Here is an 18,712-nt window from a genome sequence, read left to right as displayed (position 1 = left end):
TGGAAGGACTGTCGGGAGATGGAAATGGGGTGAGATGTTGGGTGGTTGGAGCTGGGGGGATGCAGACTGTGCAATGAGACTGAATGTGAAGACTCGGAGATGGACGACACAGTGCTGCCTAACTGTAATGTAGTTGTGTTGGAACACTGAATGAGGCTGCGTGTGGGGATGGTGGAGGGAGGAGGGCTGGGGACATGGATGGAGTCAGAGAGAAGGATGGATGGTGAAGATCGGGATGGTGTAGTCTGGGAATGTCTAGAGTGTATAATAATAGTGAAATGTACAATGTACAAATTTTGAGAATGTTTTTGCATGAGGAAGAGTGGAGGGGTGTCATTATTGCAGGGTGCTGAAAATAGATGATGATTAATACTTTAAAGTGTTGCCTTGTGTGTGAGACTAAAGGAAAAAATGTTTATTTGTTATAAAATTTATGTTTTGACTAGAGCATTTCCTGGTATAGCTCATGTGGATGGTTTGACTGAATGTCATAAGTGCTTGGAGTCTCAGGTGGGACATGAGATTCTGTTGGTTTGTCCAGAGTGATGCCCCGATGAATCCCAGAATGATTTGATCAGTGACTGGAAAAGTATTTGCAAGCCCCCTTCAGGGAATGGTGAGAGTGGGGAGAAATTCGACTTCCCCAAGTTGAATTCTTGATATTCTCACAAGCAGTGTGGACAACCAAAGCTATAGGCTGAGCCCCCAGTCTTGGGGTTTGTTCATATGAAACTTAACCCCACAAAGGATAGGTCAAGTCTACTTAAAATTTAGCCCTAAGAGTCACTCCCAAGAGAGCCTCTTTTGTTGCTCAGGTGTGGCCTCTCTTTCCAGCCAACACGATGAGCAGTCTCACCACCCTCCCCCTCTCTGCGTGGGACATGACTCCCAGGGGTGTGGACCTTCCTGGCAACGTGGGACAGAGATCCTGGAATAAGCTGCGACTCAGCATCAAGGGACTGAGAAAACCCTAGAATGAGCTGATAATTAAAATCAAGGGATTGAGAGAACCTTCTCGACCAAAGAGGGAAGAGTGAAATGAGACTAAGTGTCAATGGCTGAGAGATTCCAAACAGAGTTGAGAGGTTATCCTGGAGGTTATTCTTATGCATTAAGTAGATATCACCTTGGTGTTCAAGATGTAGCGGAGAGGCTGGAGGGAACTGCCTGAAAATGTAGAGCTGTGTTCCAGTAGCCATGTTTCTTGATGATGATTGAACAATGAGATAGCTTTCACAATGAGACTCTGTGAATGTGAAAACCTTGTGTCTGATGCTCCTTTTAGCTACTATCAACAGAAGAGTAGAACATATGGAATAAAAATAAATAATCGGGGGAACAAATGGTAAAATAAATTTAGTTTGAAATGCTAGTGGTAAATGAAAGCGAGGGGTAAGGGGTATGGTATGTATAATCTTTTTTTTTCTCTATCGTTTTATTTCTTTTTCTGTTGTCTTTTTATTTCTTTTTCTAAATCGATGCAAATGTTCTAAGAAATGATGAATATGCAACTATGTGATGATATTAAGAACTACTGATTGTATATGTAGAATGGAATGATATCTTAATGTTTTGTTAATTTTTTTAATTAATAAAAAAAGTTAAAAAATTTATATTTTGACTAGTGCATTTCCTAATATAACTTATGTAGATAGTTTGATTGAATGCCATAAGTACTTGGAATCTCAGGTAGGACATGAAATTTTGTTGGTTTGTCCAGAGTGATGCCCTGATGAATCCCAGAGTGATTCGATCAGTGAGTGGAAAAGTATTTGCAAAGCCCCCTTTGGGGAATGGTGAGAACGGGGACAAATGCAACTTCCCCAAGTTGAATTCTTGATATTCTCACAAGCAGTGTGGATAACCAAAGCTATAGGCTGAGCCCCCAATCTTGGGGTTTGTTCATATGAAACTTAACCCCAGAAAGGATAGGTTAAGTCTACTTAAAATTTAGGCCTAAGAGTCACCCCCAAGAGAGCCTCTTTTGTTGCTCAGATGTGGCCTCTCTCTCCAGCCAACATGATGAGCAGTCTCACCACCCTCCCCCTCTCTGCGTGGGATATGACTCCCAGGGGTGTGGACCTTCCTGGCAACGTGGGACAGAAATCCTGGAATGACTGGAGACTCAGCATGAAGGGACTGAGAAAAACCCTAGAATGAGCTGAGAATTAACATCAAGGGATTGAGACAACCTTCTCGACCAAAAGGGGGACGAAGGAAATGAGACTAAGTGTCAATGGCTGAGAGATTCCAAACAGAGTTGAGAGGTTATCCTGGAGGTTATTCTTACACATTAAGTAGATATCACCTGGTTGTTCAAGATGTAGCGGAGAGGCTGGAGGGAACTGCCTGAAAATGTAGAGCTGTGCTCCAGTAGCCATGTTTCTTGATGATGACTGAACAATGATATAGCTTTCACAATGTGACTCTGTGATTGTGAAAACCTTGTGTCTGATGCTCCTTTTATCTACCATATCAACAGACAAATAGAACATATGGAATAAAAATAAATAACAGGGGGAACAAATGTTAAAATAAATTTAGTTTGAAATGCTAGTGATCAATGAAAAGGGGGGTAAGGGGTATGGTATGTATAATTTCTTTTGTTTTCATTTTATTTCTTTTTATGTCATCTTTTATTTCTTTTTCTGAATTGATGCAAATGTTCTAAGAAATGATCATGATGAATATGCAACTATATGATGATATTGTGAATTACTGATTATGTATGTAGAACGGAATGATTATATATTAAGAATGTTTGTGTTTCTTTGTTGTCACATTTTTTTAAATTTAAAATTAATAAAAAAATTAAAAAAAAATTATTTGCAAAGTCCCCTTCGGGGAATGGTGAGAAAGGGCGAAAATTCAACTTCCCCAAGTTGAATTCTTGATATTCTCACAAGCAGTGTGGACAACCAAAGCCATAGGCTGAGCCCCCAATCTTGAGGTTTGTTCAAATGAAACTTAACCCCACAAAGGATAGGTCAAGCCTACTTAAAATTAGGCCTAAGAGTCACCCCCAAAGAACCTCTTTTGTTGCTCAGATCTGGCCTCTCTCTCCAGTCAACACAGCAAGTAAACTCACTGCCCTCCTACTGTCTACATGAGACATGACTCCCAAGGGTATGGACTTTCCTGGCAACGTAGGACAGAAATCCTAGAAAGAGCTGAGACTCAGCCTCAGGGAATTGAGAAAAACCCTAGAACGAGCTGAGGCTCAGCATCAAGGGACTGAGAAAATCTTCTCAACTAAAAGGGGGAAGAGTGAAATAAGACAAAATGTAGTGTCAATGTCTGAAAGATTCCAAACAGAGTCGAGAGGTTATCCTAGAGGTTATTCTTATGCATTAAATAGATATCACCTTGTTAGTCAAGATGTAATGGAGAGGCTGGAGGAAACTGCCTCAAAATGCAGAGCCGTGTTCCAGTAGCCATGTTTCTTGAAGATGATTGTATAATGATATAGCTTTCACCATGTGACTGTGTGATTGTGAAAACCTTGTGTCTGACGCTTCTTTTATCTACCCTATCAACAGACAAGTAAAGCATATGGAATAAAAATAAATAATAGGGGGAGCTAATGTTAAAATAAATAGATTGAAATGCTAGAGATCAATGAAAGGGACGGGTAAGGGGTATGGTATGTATGAATTTTTTTCTGTTGTCCTTTTATTTCTTTTTCTGAATTGATGCAAATGTTCTAGGAAATGATCATGATGATGAATACGTAAATATGCGATGATATTGTGAATTACTGATTATATATGTAGAACAGAATTCATATGTTAAGAGTGTTTGCGTTTCTTTCTTGTCATATTTTTTTAAAAATTAATTAAAAAACAAAAAGAAATAACACCAATCCTGCTCAAACTTTTCCAAAACATTGAGGGTTTTTGTTTGTTTGTTTGTTTCTTGTTTTGCATAAGGGAATCAAACCCAGCTCTCAGGAATGAGGCAAGAATTCTGCCACTGAACCACCATCACACTGCCTAAAGCTAATATCTTTTTAATACAAAAACTGGGTAAAGATGCTTTAAGAAAGGAAAACAACAGACTAATCTGCATAATTAACATAGATACAAAAATTCTCAGCAAAATATTAGCATATCCTGTCCAACAACACATTCAAAGAATTATACACCATGACCAAGTGTAATTTATCCCAGGAATGCAAGGATGGCTCAACCCAAGAAAATCAATTAACCTAATACAGTACATTAACAAACTGAAAAGGAAAAAATTCACATGATCATTTTGATTGATGCGGAAAAAGCATTCAACAAAATTCAACATCCCTTTCTGATAAAAACACTCCAAAAGATAAGAATCAAAGGTAACTACCTCAAAACGATGAAGGGAATATATGAAAAAACAATAGCCAGCATCGTAGCCAATGAAGAGAGACTGAATGCTTTTCCCCTAAAATCAGGAATGAGATAAGGATGCCCACTGTCACCACTATTATTCAACATTGTGCTAGATGTTCTACCTAGAGCAGTTATGCAGGACAAAGAAATAAAAGGCATCCAAACTGGAAAGGAAGAAGTAAAACTCTCATTATTCACAGATGACATGATACTATACTTGGAAGATCCTGAGAAATCTACAGCAAAGTTACTTGAGCTAATAAACAAATTCAGCAAGATGGCAGGATATAAAGTTAATGTGCAAAAATCAATAATGTTTCTATACACAAGCAATGACCTAGCTGAGGAGAGAGTTAAGGAAGAAATTCCATTCAAAATAGCAACTAAAAGAATCAAGCAGTTAGGAATGAACTTAACTAGGGACGTGTTTTAGCTTGCTAAAGCTGCCAGAATACAACACACCAGAAATGGATGCTTTCAATAAAGAGGGGGTTTATTTAGTTCAAAATTTATAGTCGTTCAGAGGAAAGGCAGCTACCTTTCATCTGAGGTTCTCTCTTACATGGGAAGACACAGGGCGATCTCTGTTGGCCTTCTCTCCTGGCTTCTGGGTTCCCACAGCTTTCCCTGGAATGATTTCTCTCTACATCTCCAAAGGTCTGGGATAAGCTGGGAGTGCTGAGATAAGGTATGCAGAGCAGCCTGGGATATGCTGCACTGAGCTCTCTCATTTAAACCTCCAGGCAATTAAATTAAACATCATTCATTGAAGAAGGCATGCCCCTTAGCTGACAGCAGATGCGATCAGCGATAGATGAGTTTCACATGCCAATGGCTCATGCCCACAGCAACAGAACTAGGCACCTTCACTTGGACAAGCTGACACTTGAACCTAACTACCACATGTCCACCCCTTGTCAACTTGGCAACTATACACATCACCTTAAGTGATATTAAAATGGCAAAAATAACCAGCAGGAGTTAGAAACAGGGTAAGATAATGGATAATTGGAGCTGAAGGGACACAGACTGTGCAACAGGACTAGATACAAAAACCCAAAAATGGACAGCACAATAATACCTAATTGTAATGTAATTATGTTAAAACACTGAATGAAGCTGCATCTGAGCTATAAAAAAAAAAATGGGAAAAATATTCTTCTGGCTCTGGACCTATGAATCTTAAAACAAGTTATCTGGTACTGATATGCAAAAGAAGGACAGTCACAGGATTCATGTTTTCATTTCCATAGGGAGAAACTGGAAGGAACACAGATTCATATGAACCAAACAGTTCTGAAAACCTGCAGAGCAAACTCCACTGGATTTCAAGTCTGAAAGTCATTTATCCTTCAGACTTGTACACAGAAAACTACATAACATAGCTAAAAGAAATCAAAGGAGATCTAAGTGGATGGAAAGACATTCCCTGCTCATGGATAGGAAGACTAAATATAGTTAAGATTCTGCCCAAGAAAAACTGAGTTTCTCAACCTCAGCACCACAGCACTGACATCTTGGATCAGATTATTATTTGTTGTAGGGGGCTGTCCTGTGCATTATAGGATGTTTAGCAGTGGGACCTCTACCCACTGTGCCAGCAGCATGTCCTCAATCTGAGCAACCAAAAATGTCTCCAGATATTACCAAATCAAACTCCGTTAAAAACAATTGCTCTCTTCCTGGAAGATGGCGGCTTAGTAAGACGCGCGGATCTTAGTTTCTTCTCCAGGACACCTACTAGGGGAGTAGAAACGATACAGAAAGCGCCCAAAGCCACAACAGAGATAAAAAAGACAGCGTACCCCATCCTGGAACGGCTGGCTGGCTGAGAGAAGCAGCTCGGGTGAGATCGCCGAGGCGCGCGGGCCTTACCGGGCGGGGTGGCAAGCGGCCGGAGTTACTCCCTTCCCCCTTCCCGGGCCGGCTGGGAGAATTGGAGAGGTGGTCCCCTGAAACCAAGGCGACTGGCGCCCACACCACGCGCAGCCCCCGGACCAACTGAAAGAATTGGATCGGAAACCCCCAGGCCGCGGAGAACGGTGACCCCGTGACTCCCGGGGAACGTGCACTCTCTCGGGCGGGCCGCTGCCGCTGGCGCCCTCCCGCCACGCTTGTTGCCCAGGGCCGACTAGGAAATTCGGACGGGCTCTTTCCCTGGCTGCGGCGACCAGCAACCCTCCCTGCGTTCGGACCCCGGGCCGGCTCAAGCCGCTTCGGCTAGCGAACCCCCAGGACGGCGAGAGTTTTCCAAAGATTAAGGTCCCACAGCACCTTTTACTGGTGGGACCCGCAGACAAACGTGTGCCACGAGCGCCACCTACTGGGCAGGATAAGAAAAACAGAACCCAGAGATTTCACAGAAAAATATTACAACCTTGCTGGGTCCAACACCAAGAGAAATCTGAATAAATGCCCAGACGCCAGCAGCAGAAGATAACTGTCCACGCTCAAAAGATTGAGAATATGGCTCAGTCAAAGGAACAAACCAATAGCTCAAATGAGACACAAGAGCTGAGACAACTAATGCTGAATATACGAACAGAAATGGAAAACCTCTTCAAAAATGAAATCGATAAATTGAGGGAGGACATGAAGAGGACATGGGCTGAACATAAAGAAGAAATAGAAAAACTGAAAAAACAAATCGCAGAACTTATGGAAGTGAAGGATAAAGTAGCAAACATAGAAAAAATAATGGATAGCTACAATGATAGATTTAAAGAGACAGAAGATAGAATTAGTGAATTGGAGGATGGAACATCTGAATTCCAAAAAGAAACAGAAACTATAGGGAAAAGAATGGAAAAATTTGAACAGGGTATCAGGGAACTCAAGGACAATATGAACCGCACAAATATACATGTTGTGGGTGTCCCAGAAGGAGAAGAGAAGGGAAAAGGAGGAGAAAAACTAATGGAAGAAATTATCACTGAAAATTTCCCAACTCTTATGAAAGACCTAAAATTACAGATCCAAGAAGTGCAGTGCACCCCAAAGAGATTAGACCCAAATAGGCGTTCTCCAAGACACTTACTAGTTAGAATGTCAGAGGTCAAAGAGAAAGAGAAGATCTTGAAAGCAGCAAGAGAAAAACAATCCATTACATACAAGGGAAACCCAATAAGACTTTGTGTAGATTTCTCAGCAGAAACCATGGAAGCTAGAAGACAGTGGGATGATATATTTAAAATACTAAAAGAGAAAAACTGCCAACCAAGACTCCTATATCCAGCAAAATTATCCTTCAAAAATGAGGGAGAAATTAAAACATTCTCAGACAAAAAGTCACTGAAAGAATTTGTGACCAAGAGACCAGCTCTGCAAGAAATACTAAAGGGAGCACTAGAGTCAGATACAAAAAGACAGAAGAGAGAGATATGGAAAAGAGTGTAGAAAGAAGGAAAATCAGATATGATATATATAATACAAAAGGCAAAATGTTAGAGGAAAATATTATCCAAACAGTAATAACACTAAATGTCAATGGACTGAATTCCCCAATCAAAAGACATAGATTGGCAGAATGGATTAAAAAGCAGGATCCTTCTATATGCTGTCTACAGGAAACACATCTTAGACCCAAAGATAAACATAGGTTGAAAGTGAAAGGTTGGGAAAAGATATTTCATGCAAATAACAACCAGAAAAGAGCAGGAGTGGCTATACTAATATCCAACAAATTAGACTTCAAATGTAAAACAGTTAAAAGAGACAAAGAAGGACACTATATACTAATAAAAGGAACAATTAAACAAGAAGACATAACAATCATAAATATTTACGCACCGAATCAGAATGCCCCAAAACACGTGAGGAATATACTGCAAACACTGAAAAGGGAAATAGACTCATATACCATAATAGTTGGAGACTTCAACTCACCACTCTCATCAAGGGACAGAACATCTAGAGAGAGGATCAACAAAGAAATAGAGAATCTGAATATTACTATAAATGAACTAGACTTAATAGACATTTATAGGACATTACATCCCACAACAGCAGGATACACCTTTTTCTCAAGTGCTCATGGATCATTCTCAAAGATAGACCATATGCTGGGTCACAAAGCAAGTCTTAACAAATTTAAAAAGATTGAAATCTTACACAACACTTTCTCGGACCATAAAGGAATGATGTTGGAAATCAATAATAGGCAGAGTGCCAGAAAATTCACAAATACGTGGAGGCTCAACAACACACTCCTAAACAACGACTGGGTCAAAGAAGAAATTGCAAGAGAAATTAGCAAATACCTCAAGGCGAATGAAAATGAAAACACAACATATCAAAACTTATGGGACGCAGCAAAGGCAGTGCTAAGAGGGAAATTTATTGCTCTAAATGCCTATATCAGAAAAGAAGAAAAGGCAAAAATTCAGGAATTAACTATCCATTTGGAAGAACTGGAGAAAGAACAGCAAACTAACCCCAAAGCAAGCAAAAGGAAAGAAATAACAAAGATTAGAGCAGAAATAAATGAAATTGAAAACATGAAAACAATAGAGAAAATCAATAAGGCCAGAAGTTGGTTCTATGAGAAAATCAATAAGATTGATGGGCCCTTAGCAAGATTGACAAAAAGAAGAAGAGAGAGGATGCAAATAAATAAGATCAGAAATGGAAGAGGAGACATAACCACTGACCTCACAGAAATAAAGGAGGTAATAACAGGATACTATGAACAACTTTACGCTAATAAATACAACAATTTAGAGGAAATGGACGGGTTCCTGGAAAGACAAGAACAACCAACTTTGACTCAAGAAGACATAGATGACCTCAACAAACCAATCACAAGTAAAGAAATTGAATTAGTCATTCAAAAGCTTTCTAAAAAGAAAAGTCCAGGACCAGATGGCTTCACATGTGAATTCTACCAAACGTTCCAGAAAGAATTAGTACCAATTCTCTTCAAACTCTTCAAAAAAATCGAAGTGGAGGGAAAACTACCTAATTCATTCTATGAAGCCAACATCACCCTCATACCAAAACCAGGCAAAGATATTACAAAAAAAGAAAACTACAGACCAATCTCTCTAATGAATACAGATGCAAAAATCCTCAATAAAATTCTAGCAAATCGTATCCAACAACACATTAAAAGAATTATACATCATGACCAAGTAGGATTCATCCCAGGTATGCAAGGATGGTTCAACATAAGAAAATCAATTAATGTAATACACCATATCAACAAATCAAAGCAGAAAAATCACATGATCATCTCAATTGATGCAGAGAAGGCATTCGACAAGATTCAACATCCTTTCCTGTTGAAAACACTTCAAAAGATAGGAATACAAGGGAACTTCCTTAAAATGATAGAGGGAATATATGAAAAACCCACAGCTAATATCATCCTCAATGGGGAAAAATTGGAAACTTTCCCCCTAAGATCAGGAACAAGACAAGGATGTCCACTATCACCACCATTATTCAACATTGTGTTGGAGGTTCTAGCCAGAGCAATTAGACAAGAAACAGAAATACAAGGCATCAAAATTGGAAAGGAAGAAGTAAAACTATCACTGTTTGCAGACGCTATGATACTATACGTCGAAAACCCGGAAAAATCCACAACAATACTACTAGAGCTAATAAATGAGTACAGCAAAGTAGCAGGTTACAAGATCAACATTCAAAAATCTGTAGCATTTCTATACACTAGTAATGAACAAGCTGAGGGGGAAATCAAGAAATGAATCCCATTTACAATTGCAACTAAAAGAATAAAATACCTAGGAATAAATTTAACTAAAGAGACAAAAGACCTATATAAAAAAAACTACAAAAAACTGCTAAAAGAAATCACAGAAGACCTAAATAGATGGAAGGGCATACCGTGTTCATGGATTGGAAGACTAAATATAGTTAAGATGTCAATCCTACCTAAATTGATTTACAGATTCAATGCAATACCAATCAAAATCCCAACAACTTATTTTTCAGAAATAGAAAAACCAATAAGCAAATTTATCTGGAAGGGCAGGGTGCCCCGAATTGCTAAAAACATCTTGAGGAAAAAAAACGAAGCTGGAGGTCTCGCGCTGCCTGACTTTAAGGCATATTATGAAGCCACAGTGGTCAAAACAGCATGGTATTGGCATAAAGATAGATATATCGATCAATGGAATCGAATAGAGTGCTCAGATATAGACCCTCTCATCTATGGACATTTGATCTTTGATAAGGCAGTCAAGCCAACTCACCTGGGACAGAACAGTCTCTTCAATAAATGGTGCCTAGAGAACTGGATATCCATATGCAAAAGAATGAAAGAAGACCCATCTCTCACACCCTATACAAAAGTTAACTCAAAATGGATCAAAGATCTAAACATTAGGTCTAAGACCATAAAACAGTTAGAGGAAAATGTTGGGAGATATCTTATGGATCTTACAACTGGAGGCGGTTTTATGGACCTTAAACCTAAAGCAAGAGCACTGAAGAAGGAAATAAATAAATGGGAACTCCTCAAAATTAAACACTTTTGTGCATCAAAGAACTTCATCAAGAAAGTAGAAAGACAGCCTACACAATGGGACACAATATTTGGAAACGACATATCAGATAAAGGTCTAGTATCCAGAATTTATAAAGAGATTGTTCATCTCAACAACAAAAAGACAGCCAACCCAATTACAAAATGGGAAAAAGACTTGAACAGACACCTCTCAGAAGAGGAAATACGGATGGCCAAGAGGCACATGAAGAGATGCTCAATGTCCCTGGCCATTAGAGAAATGCAAATCAAAACCACAATGAGATATCATCTCACACCCACCAGAATGGCCATTATCAACAAAACAGAAAATGACAAGTGCTGGAGAGGATGCGGAGAAAGAGGCACACTTATCCACTGTTGGTGGGAATGTCAAAGGGTGCAACCACTGTGGAAGGCAGTTTGGCGGTTCCTCAAAAAGCTGAATATAGAATTGCCATACGACCCAGCAATACCATTGCTAGGTATCTACTCAAAGGACTTAAGGGCAAAGACACAAACGGACATTTGCACACCAATGTTTATAGCAGCATTATTTACAATTGCAAAGAGATGGAAACAGCCAAAATCTCCATCAACAGAAGAGTGTCTAAACAAACTGTGGTATATACATACGATGGAATATTATGCAGCTTTAAGAGAAGATAAACTTATGAACCATGGAATAACATGGATGGACCTAGAGAACATTATGCTGAGTGAATCCAGCCAAAAACTAAAGGACAAATACTGTATGGTCCCACTGATGTGAACGGACATTCGAGAATAAACTTGAAATATGTCATTGGTAACAGAGTTCAGCAGGAGTTAGAAACAGGGTAAGACAATGGGTAATTGAAGCTGAAGGGATACAGACTGTGCAACAGGACTAGATACAAAAACTCAAAAATGGACAGCACAATAATACCTAATTGTAAAGTAATCATGTTAAAACACTGAATGAAGCTGCATCTGAGCTATAGGTTTTTGTTTTGTTTTGTTTTGATTTTACTATTATTACTTTTATTTTTTTCTCTATATTAACATTCTATATCTTTTTCGGTTATGTTGCTAGTTCTTCTAAACCAATGCAAATGTACTAAGAAACGATGATCATGCATCTATGTGATAATGTTAAGAATTAATGATTGCATGTGTAGAATGGTATGATCTCTAAATGTTGGGTTAATTTCTTTTTTTCCGTTAATTAAAAAAAAAAAAAAAAGAGAAGGGATAATTGTAGATGAAGGGATACAGACTGTACAACGGGACTGGATATAAAAACTCAGAAATGGACAGCACAATACTACCCAATTGTAATGCAATTATGTTAAAACACTGAATGAAGCTGCATGTGAGGTATAGGTTTTTTGTTTTTGTTTTTTTTTCTTTCTATTATTGTTTTACTTCTTATTCTGTTGTCTTTTTATTTCTTTTTCTAAATTGATGCAAATGTACTAAGAAATGATGAATATGCAACTATGTGATGTTATTAAGAATTACTGATTGTACATGTAGATTGGAATGATTTCTAATTGTTTTGTTAATTCTTTTTTTAATTAATAAAAAAAAAAAAAAAAGATTCTGCCCAAATTGATCTACAGATTCAATACAGTACCAATCAAAATTCCAACAACCTACTTTGAAGACTTGGAAAAGTTAATTACCAAATTCATTTTGGGTAGGGTAAAAGGCCATGAATAGCTAAAAGCATCCAAAAAAAAAAAAACAGGAGGTGGGAGGATTCACACTCCCTGACTATAAAACCTATTATAGGGCGGGCCATGGTGGCTCAGCAGGTAAGAGTGCTTGCCTGCCATGCCTGAGGACCTGGGTTCGATTCCCAGTGCCTGCCCACGTAAAAAAAAAAAAAAACCTATTATAAAACCACAGTAGTCAAAACAGCATGGTACTGGTACAAAGACAGAAGTACTGACCAATGAAATCAGATGGAGAATGCAGAAATAGACCACCAAATCGATGGTCAGTTGATTTTTGACAAGGCCCCCAGATCCTCTGAACTGGGACAAAAATAGTCTTTTCAATAATTGGGCATGGAAGAACTGGCTATCAATAGCCAAGAGAACGAAAGAGGGCCTCTATCTTACACCCTACACAAAAATTAACTCAAAGTGGATCAAACACCTAAATATAAGAACTAGCACCATAAAGCTTCTAGAAGAAAATGCAGGGAAACATCTTCAACACCTAGAAATAGGAGGTAGCATGCAAAATTTAAACCCAAAGCACAAGAAACAAAAGAAAAAATAGATAAATGGGAACTCCTCAAAATCAAATGCTTCTGTACCTCAAAAGACTTTGTCAAAAAAGTGAAGACAACAGATATCTCCATGTGCCTTCCATGTGACAGAGAAGCCCCGGATATGATCGGCCTTTCTTGAGTGAAGATATCCTCTTGTTTGTGCCTTAATTTGGGCATTTTCATGGCCTTAGAACTGTAAATTTGTAACCTAATAAATCCCTCTTGTAAAAGCCAAAAAAAAAAACAAAACAAAAAAAACATTTTAGGCTTGGCACGTCAAGAGGCAAGCTTGAGGACAATATATAGGTATCTATGTAACAAGAGAGAATACAAATTCCCACATTTTTTGATAAATTCAAAATACATAAATTAAAAAAAAGTGCAATTTTTTTTTTTTTGTATTTTAGGTCTAATTAGAAGCACAGAATCTTTTTATTTTTGAATAACATTTTGCAATTAAGAGTTCAGAGTCAGTTTTCCCTATCATCAAAATCAATTGCTAATACTCATCTGCAGTGCTAATCTGTAATAAGATTTTCCACATTTCATCTCTGCAAATGTTTTTTTGCAGATAGGTGATACAAAGACCTGCATAATAACTGTTTCACTATGATTTGCAATGCAGAGTAGTAATGTGAAGTGATGAGTGCTACATATCATCTCCATACAATTACTCAACTCCACTGTTGTAGAATGAAAGCAGTTATATGTAATATGTATATGAATGACCATGTTTCCAATAAATGATCATTGTCTTACACTGAAACATTTATGAATATGAAAATCTGAATTTCATCTGGCATAAAATGATACTCTTCTTTTGTTTTTTTAAAAACCATTTAAAAATGTAAAAACCATTCTTAGTTTGTGGGCCATACAAAAACAAGCTGTGGGCAGGATTTGGTGCAAGCCATAGTTTACCGACCTCTGCTCTAATTCTTTTCATTCACAGTGTCATCTGCTTGGCATCTGATACCCTAATTCTTAGTTGGTAAGTTTACTGACATGATGGGGGTATGTCAAAGGGACACAGGAGTCGAATGGCCAAAGCTAGAACAATTTTGTCAAGAAAATAAAGTAATATGAGATCATAATACAAAGCATAAAATAAATGTTCATGAGTCCACAATGATATAAATGAATGAATTAAATAAATGTGGTGAACAGACAAATCCCACATGCAGAAGAATTCCAAATAATTTATGTGGAGCATAATGCCCTGCCCATTAAGTGTGGGCTGAGCATAGTGACTATCTTCCAAGGAATGCACTACGTAAGTGGTGGGGGGAAAAAAAAGTAATTTTATACTAGAGAAACCTAACAAATGCTACCCTGGTTAAGTGATTAAAGTCAACATCTTCAGTCATTAAGTCAAGTTGAAAGTATGTACCATTGATAAGATGTTAGGAGAATGACACTTCATTTATGGTATTTCTCCCCAAACCACAAAACCCCAGGTAATCATAAGAAAAACATGAGACAATTTCTAATTGTTTGAATATTCTATGAAATACCTAACTAGCAATGTCAAGGTCATCAAAAACAAGGTAAGTCTAAGAAACTATCAAGCCAAGAGGAGCTAAAGAGACATGTAATGGGTCAGAGAAAGATATTAGGTAAAAACATGCAAATCTGACAACATATAGACTTTAGTTAGTTAATAATAATGTATCATGATCAAAATAGGAATGTTTGTGTTTGGTGTTTTTTTTGGTATTTAAAAAAATGTATTGATATTGGTTCTATAATTGTAACAAATGTACCATTCTTATGTAAGATGTTAGTAATAGTGGAAATGGTATGGGGTATATGAGAACTTGCTGTACTATCTTCACAATCTTTCTGTGAAACTACAACTGCTTTAAAATTAAGTTTTTAAAAAAATAAAGTCTATTGACTACAATACATATAAATTAGTAATCTAAAAGAGATATTAGATGCAAGGAAGAGAAATCTACACAATCTGCTCCATTAAGAGGTGGGGGTAGTGTTATAAGATTTTACAATTATTTTTATATTTTATTTATACGTATATTTTATAATTTTATAATTATACACAAAAGGGTATATAATTAGGCTTTGAAGGACAAAAATGGCAACTCCAGAAAACGACTCTGCTTATCTTTGCTGTTCCGAACATCTGCAGCCTGTTTCCTCACTGGCTTCCTCAGTACATTTATCTTGCTGCTCTAAAGGACATTTCAGCCGTAACATACACAACCCACTAGCAATTCTCCTGTGACTCAATTAAAAACTTAATAGGGTGCATCATTTTGAGTGAAGTCCCAGAAGTCATTTGTGTTCTTTAATAGCCAAGGTCAGACTGTCACTTCTGGTTCCATGAGTTGTGACCAGCATGAGCTATGCCCACTGGACATTTATGGGTTTGCAAAGCTTCTCTAAGGTGGAGGTAGGCAGAGAAGGTTCCCTAATACATGGCTATTACAAAGAAACAGAACTTGGACTCAAATTCAGGTTTACCACTCCCAATCTCAAATGCTTCTCCCATTTAGAGAAGCAACTTTTTTAAATTAGAAGAGGAGGGTGGGTCACGGAGGCTCAGCAGGCAGAGTTCTCACCTGCTGAGCTGGAGACCTGGGTTCCATTCCTGGAGGCTGCCCATGCAAAAAAAAAAAAAAAATTACAGAAGGAAGAAATGTAAAATTCTTTTCCACTTTTTCCATTTAAAAGTTACTAGCAAGTTGGACATATATTACAATCTGAATATATGTATGCATAGATTGATTGATTTCTATAAAAGGTCTTCCTGATGGGCCTTTGTTTTTTTTCCATAAGAATGTCCAAAATGTTTCTATGATGCTATTATTGCAGGATTTTTTTTGAAAGCATTGATTTTTAGCACTAGCTGGTTTAGCGGAATTGTGATATAAAGGACAATTCACAAAGTACATATAGGCGGGTACGGCAATTAGTTTCCTTTCACTTATCTATTATAAACTTTGAATTTGGGGCAAGAGGTAACTGGAAGAAGCCACAGGAGTTCTCTAAACAGAACAGAAACATGAACAAAAAGAAATTTCTGGGACAAAAACATTTGCTGCTGTGAGTATAAAGGTGGAAAAAAAGAAGGCATAACAACCCAAGAATAATTTAATGCTAGCAATGATTAATTCAGAACCTAGAAATATTTTTGGAATGTAAGTTACTTGAGGGGTAATTAACCTTTTATGGCTTCTAACTACACAAAAATATTTCTGTATTCAACCTAGCGCCAATAGCAGCCAACAGAACAAATAATCTCTGATTAAATTTGAACATATGACCGAGGCCAAAATATACAAAGTACTACAATCTAAAATGATATTATTTAGTAGAGTGGTCACCTAACTTCACTCATAAATAGTTGAAAGCAGATGCTCACATGTTTGCACACTATCAAGAAAGCCAGGATTATGCATTAAACGTAATTCTCTTCTCACGCGCCAGTAAGTACATTAGCACGCAAGTCAATGAGTGCTTTGTCTTACTGAGTCCACTTGAACTAAAAAACTAAACATCTCTGAACTTTAGAACAATAAATTAAGATAAGCCTCAAAACTGGCAGAACTCTTGAGACTCATTCTTTCGATATAATAGAAATAAATGTCTTCTGAAAAAATGTTATGTACTTTGCTAGAAAGTGAACACAAGTATACTTCTTAGCTGTTTGGGACAAGAAGGAAATAACATTCAAATGTAAATTATTTTGAACTCCCACTGGGCTTGACTGGCATTCTCTTAACCACAGAAAAAATGGCATCTTTTAAGAATCCAACACCCTAACCCCGGCGTCAAAAAAAGAAACTGTGGGGATTGGATCAGTTGCAAAGGTTTGACGTGTGTCGGGCGGTGGGGCGGTGGGAGGGTCCCAGCACCCGCAATTAACCACTTCAGAAAGGAGCTGTGCAGACGAGGTGGCTTGTCTCCGAATCATGCATCTACTTGCAGCGCTGCTGTTTAAAATGGAGACATAACACAACAAAGGCAACTGGCACCCGAGTGGCGCCGTCAAGGATCCAGACCAGATCACCGACGCCACGAGGTCGCCGCACAACGGGCGACGGGGTTCCCCTCGCTATGCCTCCCTCGCCTCAGGAAACGCAGCTCGACAGGCGACCTCAGGGGCTCCTCTCGCATTCGAACAGCGACCGGGAGCGAAAAGGCGAGTGCTGAAAAGCGAATGCAAACGGCCGGCCCCAAGCCAGCAGACCCCTCGGCCGACCCCTCATGAACGCCCCGCACTCACCATCTCAATGATCTTGGTCTTCCGCCCCGTCTTCCTCTTCAAGGTGAATATGTACTGGGCCAGCACCACTCCCGCCACCAAGGCTAACACGCTGGCGCTCGCTACCGCGCCCACCCTCGCCACAGCCGCTGGGTCCATGGACCCGGCCCCCACGAATCTTTCAGCAGAGGATTAGAGGACACTAGCCGCGGGTGCGAGCGTCGGGAACGTAGATGCAGCGCGCGCGCCCGAGGAGAAACCCGCACAAGCCCCTCCCCGCGCCGCCCCGCGACGAGGCCCGCCGAGAACCCGTGAAAACTTGGTCTGCGCGCACAGAAAGCCCGCCTCCCTCAGCCAGCGACTAGGGACCGGCCAGCGAGAGAGCGGGGAGGGTGGGGCCTGTGCCCGGAGTCCGATGCGAAGACGCGTCTCCCTGGAGTCTAGGTTTGAGGAACTGGTCCAAGGACAGAAAAGGAAATTGCAGTAACTCTGTCAGCAACGAGGACGAGGGAGTGCTTCATTCCAGTCCGCCCCAGTAACTAGCTAATTGCAACCACTGCCCATCCAGAACTCGGTCTCGGCTTCAAGCCTCGCTGCGCCGCTCTGGACTACAAGCCCCAGAAGGCATCGCGGTGCCGCCGTGTGACCTGCGCAGTTGTGTTCGTTGTAAAGCGCTATGACAACAGGCGAAGATGGCTTGAGGTCAGTCGGCCCGGAGGTGATCCCTCCGCCGCTGCTGTCGACCTCTTCATCTCTCATTTCCTCATCTTTGGGAACAGCGCGACGTGTAGTTGCTCTCGCTTATCTACATGTTCTCCTCTAAGGGACTAATGCTGTTTCCCGTGCACGTCTCCTGGGGTGAAAGAGAAGGGGTGCAGGGGAGCTTCCTGAAGGAATCTCTCCAACTCTCTGGAGCTGGTCGTGTCGGCTGATGGGACTCTTTTTGCCTCAGACCTGGAGCAAGTTCGAGCAGGAGGACAACAGGGAATTCTGAAGATACGGATTGCTTTTCTCTGGACCCTCCAATTCTTCCTCCTGTTGCTCCAATTCTGGGAACCTGGCTAGTGTTCCTAAAGGGAAATCGAAGGAAAAGGTTTTGCAGAAAATTAGGGTAGGTCTCACCTGACCCAATATCAACTAAGAAAGTGTGTCTGGAATTAAACTTCGGGTGCACACATGCACTCTGAAACACTCTCAGTGTTTTTGTTTTGTTTTGTTTTTGATGGGGAGGACCTGCTCTGATGTCATGTGATCGTGTGATGGTTTTATGACTTATGGAATTTATTCTTTAGGAAGGGTACTTGCCTTTTTTGTCAGGCACAGTGTGCGTAAGATCCTGTGACTATCTTCCAGAAAAGAGTGACAAG

At 39.5% G+C, this 18,712-nt stretch overlaps 1 protein-coding gene across 3 annotated transcripts in view; it reads right to left on the bottom strand.

Moving 5' to 3' along the window:
• The window catches only part of NT5C3A (5'-nucleotidase, cytosolic IIIA), a 76,076-nt gene extending 58,156 nt beyond the window's left edge, over positions 1 to 17,920 (bottom strand). Inside the window, exon 1 of one of the 3 annotated variants that reach the window (XM_077120175.1) lies at positions 17,367 to 17,920. In XM_077120175.1, the coding sequence (XP_076976290.1) occupies positions 17,367 to 17,504 (138 nt within the window). In that variant the 5' untranslated portion in view covers positions 17,505 to 17,920. Of the gene's footprint in view, positions 1 to 15,699; positions 15,739 to 17,366 lie in introns of those variants that run through there. The other 2 variants (XM_077120196.1, XM_077120185.1) reach the window with 2 other exon arrangements.
• Between the last annotated feature and the right edge of the window lie 792 nt (positions 17,921 to 18,712).

The sequence above is a fragment of the Tamandua tetradactyla genome, chromosome 1 (genome assembly GCF_023851605.1).
Source record: "Tamandua tetradactyla isolate mTamTet1 chromosome 1, mTamTet1.pri, whole genome shotgun sequence".
Classification (NCBI taxonomy): domain Eukaryota; kingdom Metazoa; phylum Chordata; class Mammalia; order Pilosa; family Myrmecophagidae; genus Tamandua; species Tamandua tetradactyla.
The sequence above is the reverse complement of the archived record's forward strand: the minus strand, read 5'-3'. Positions and strand labels throughout refer to the sequence as shown.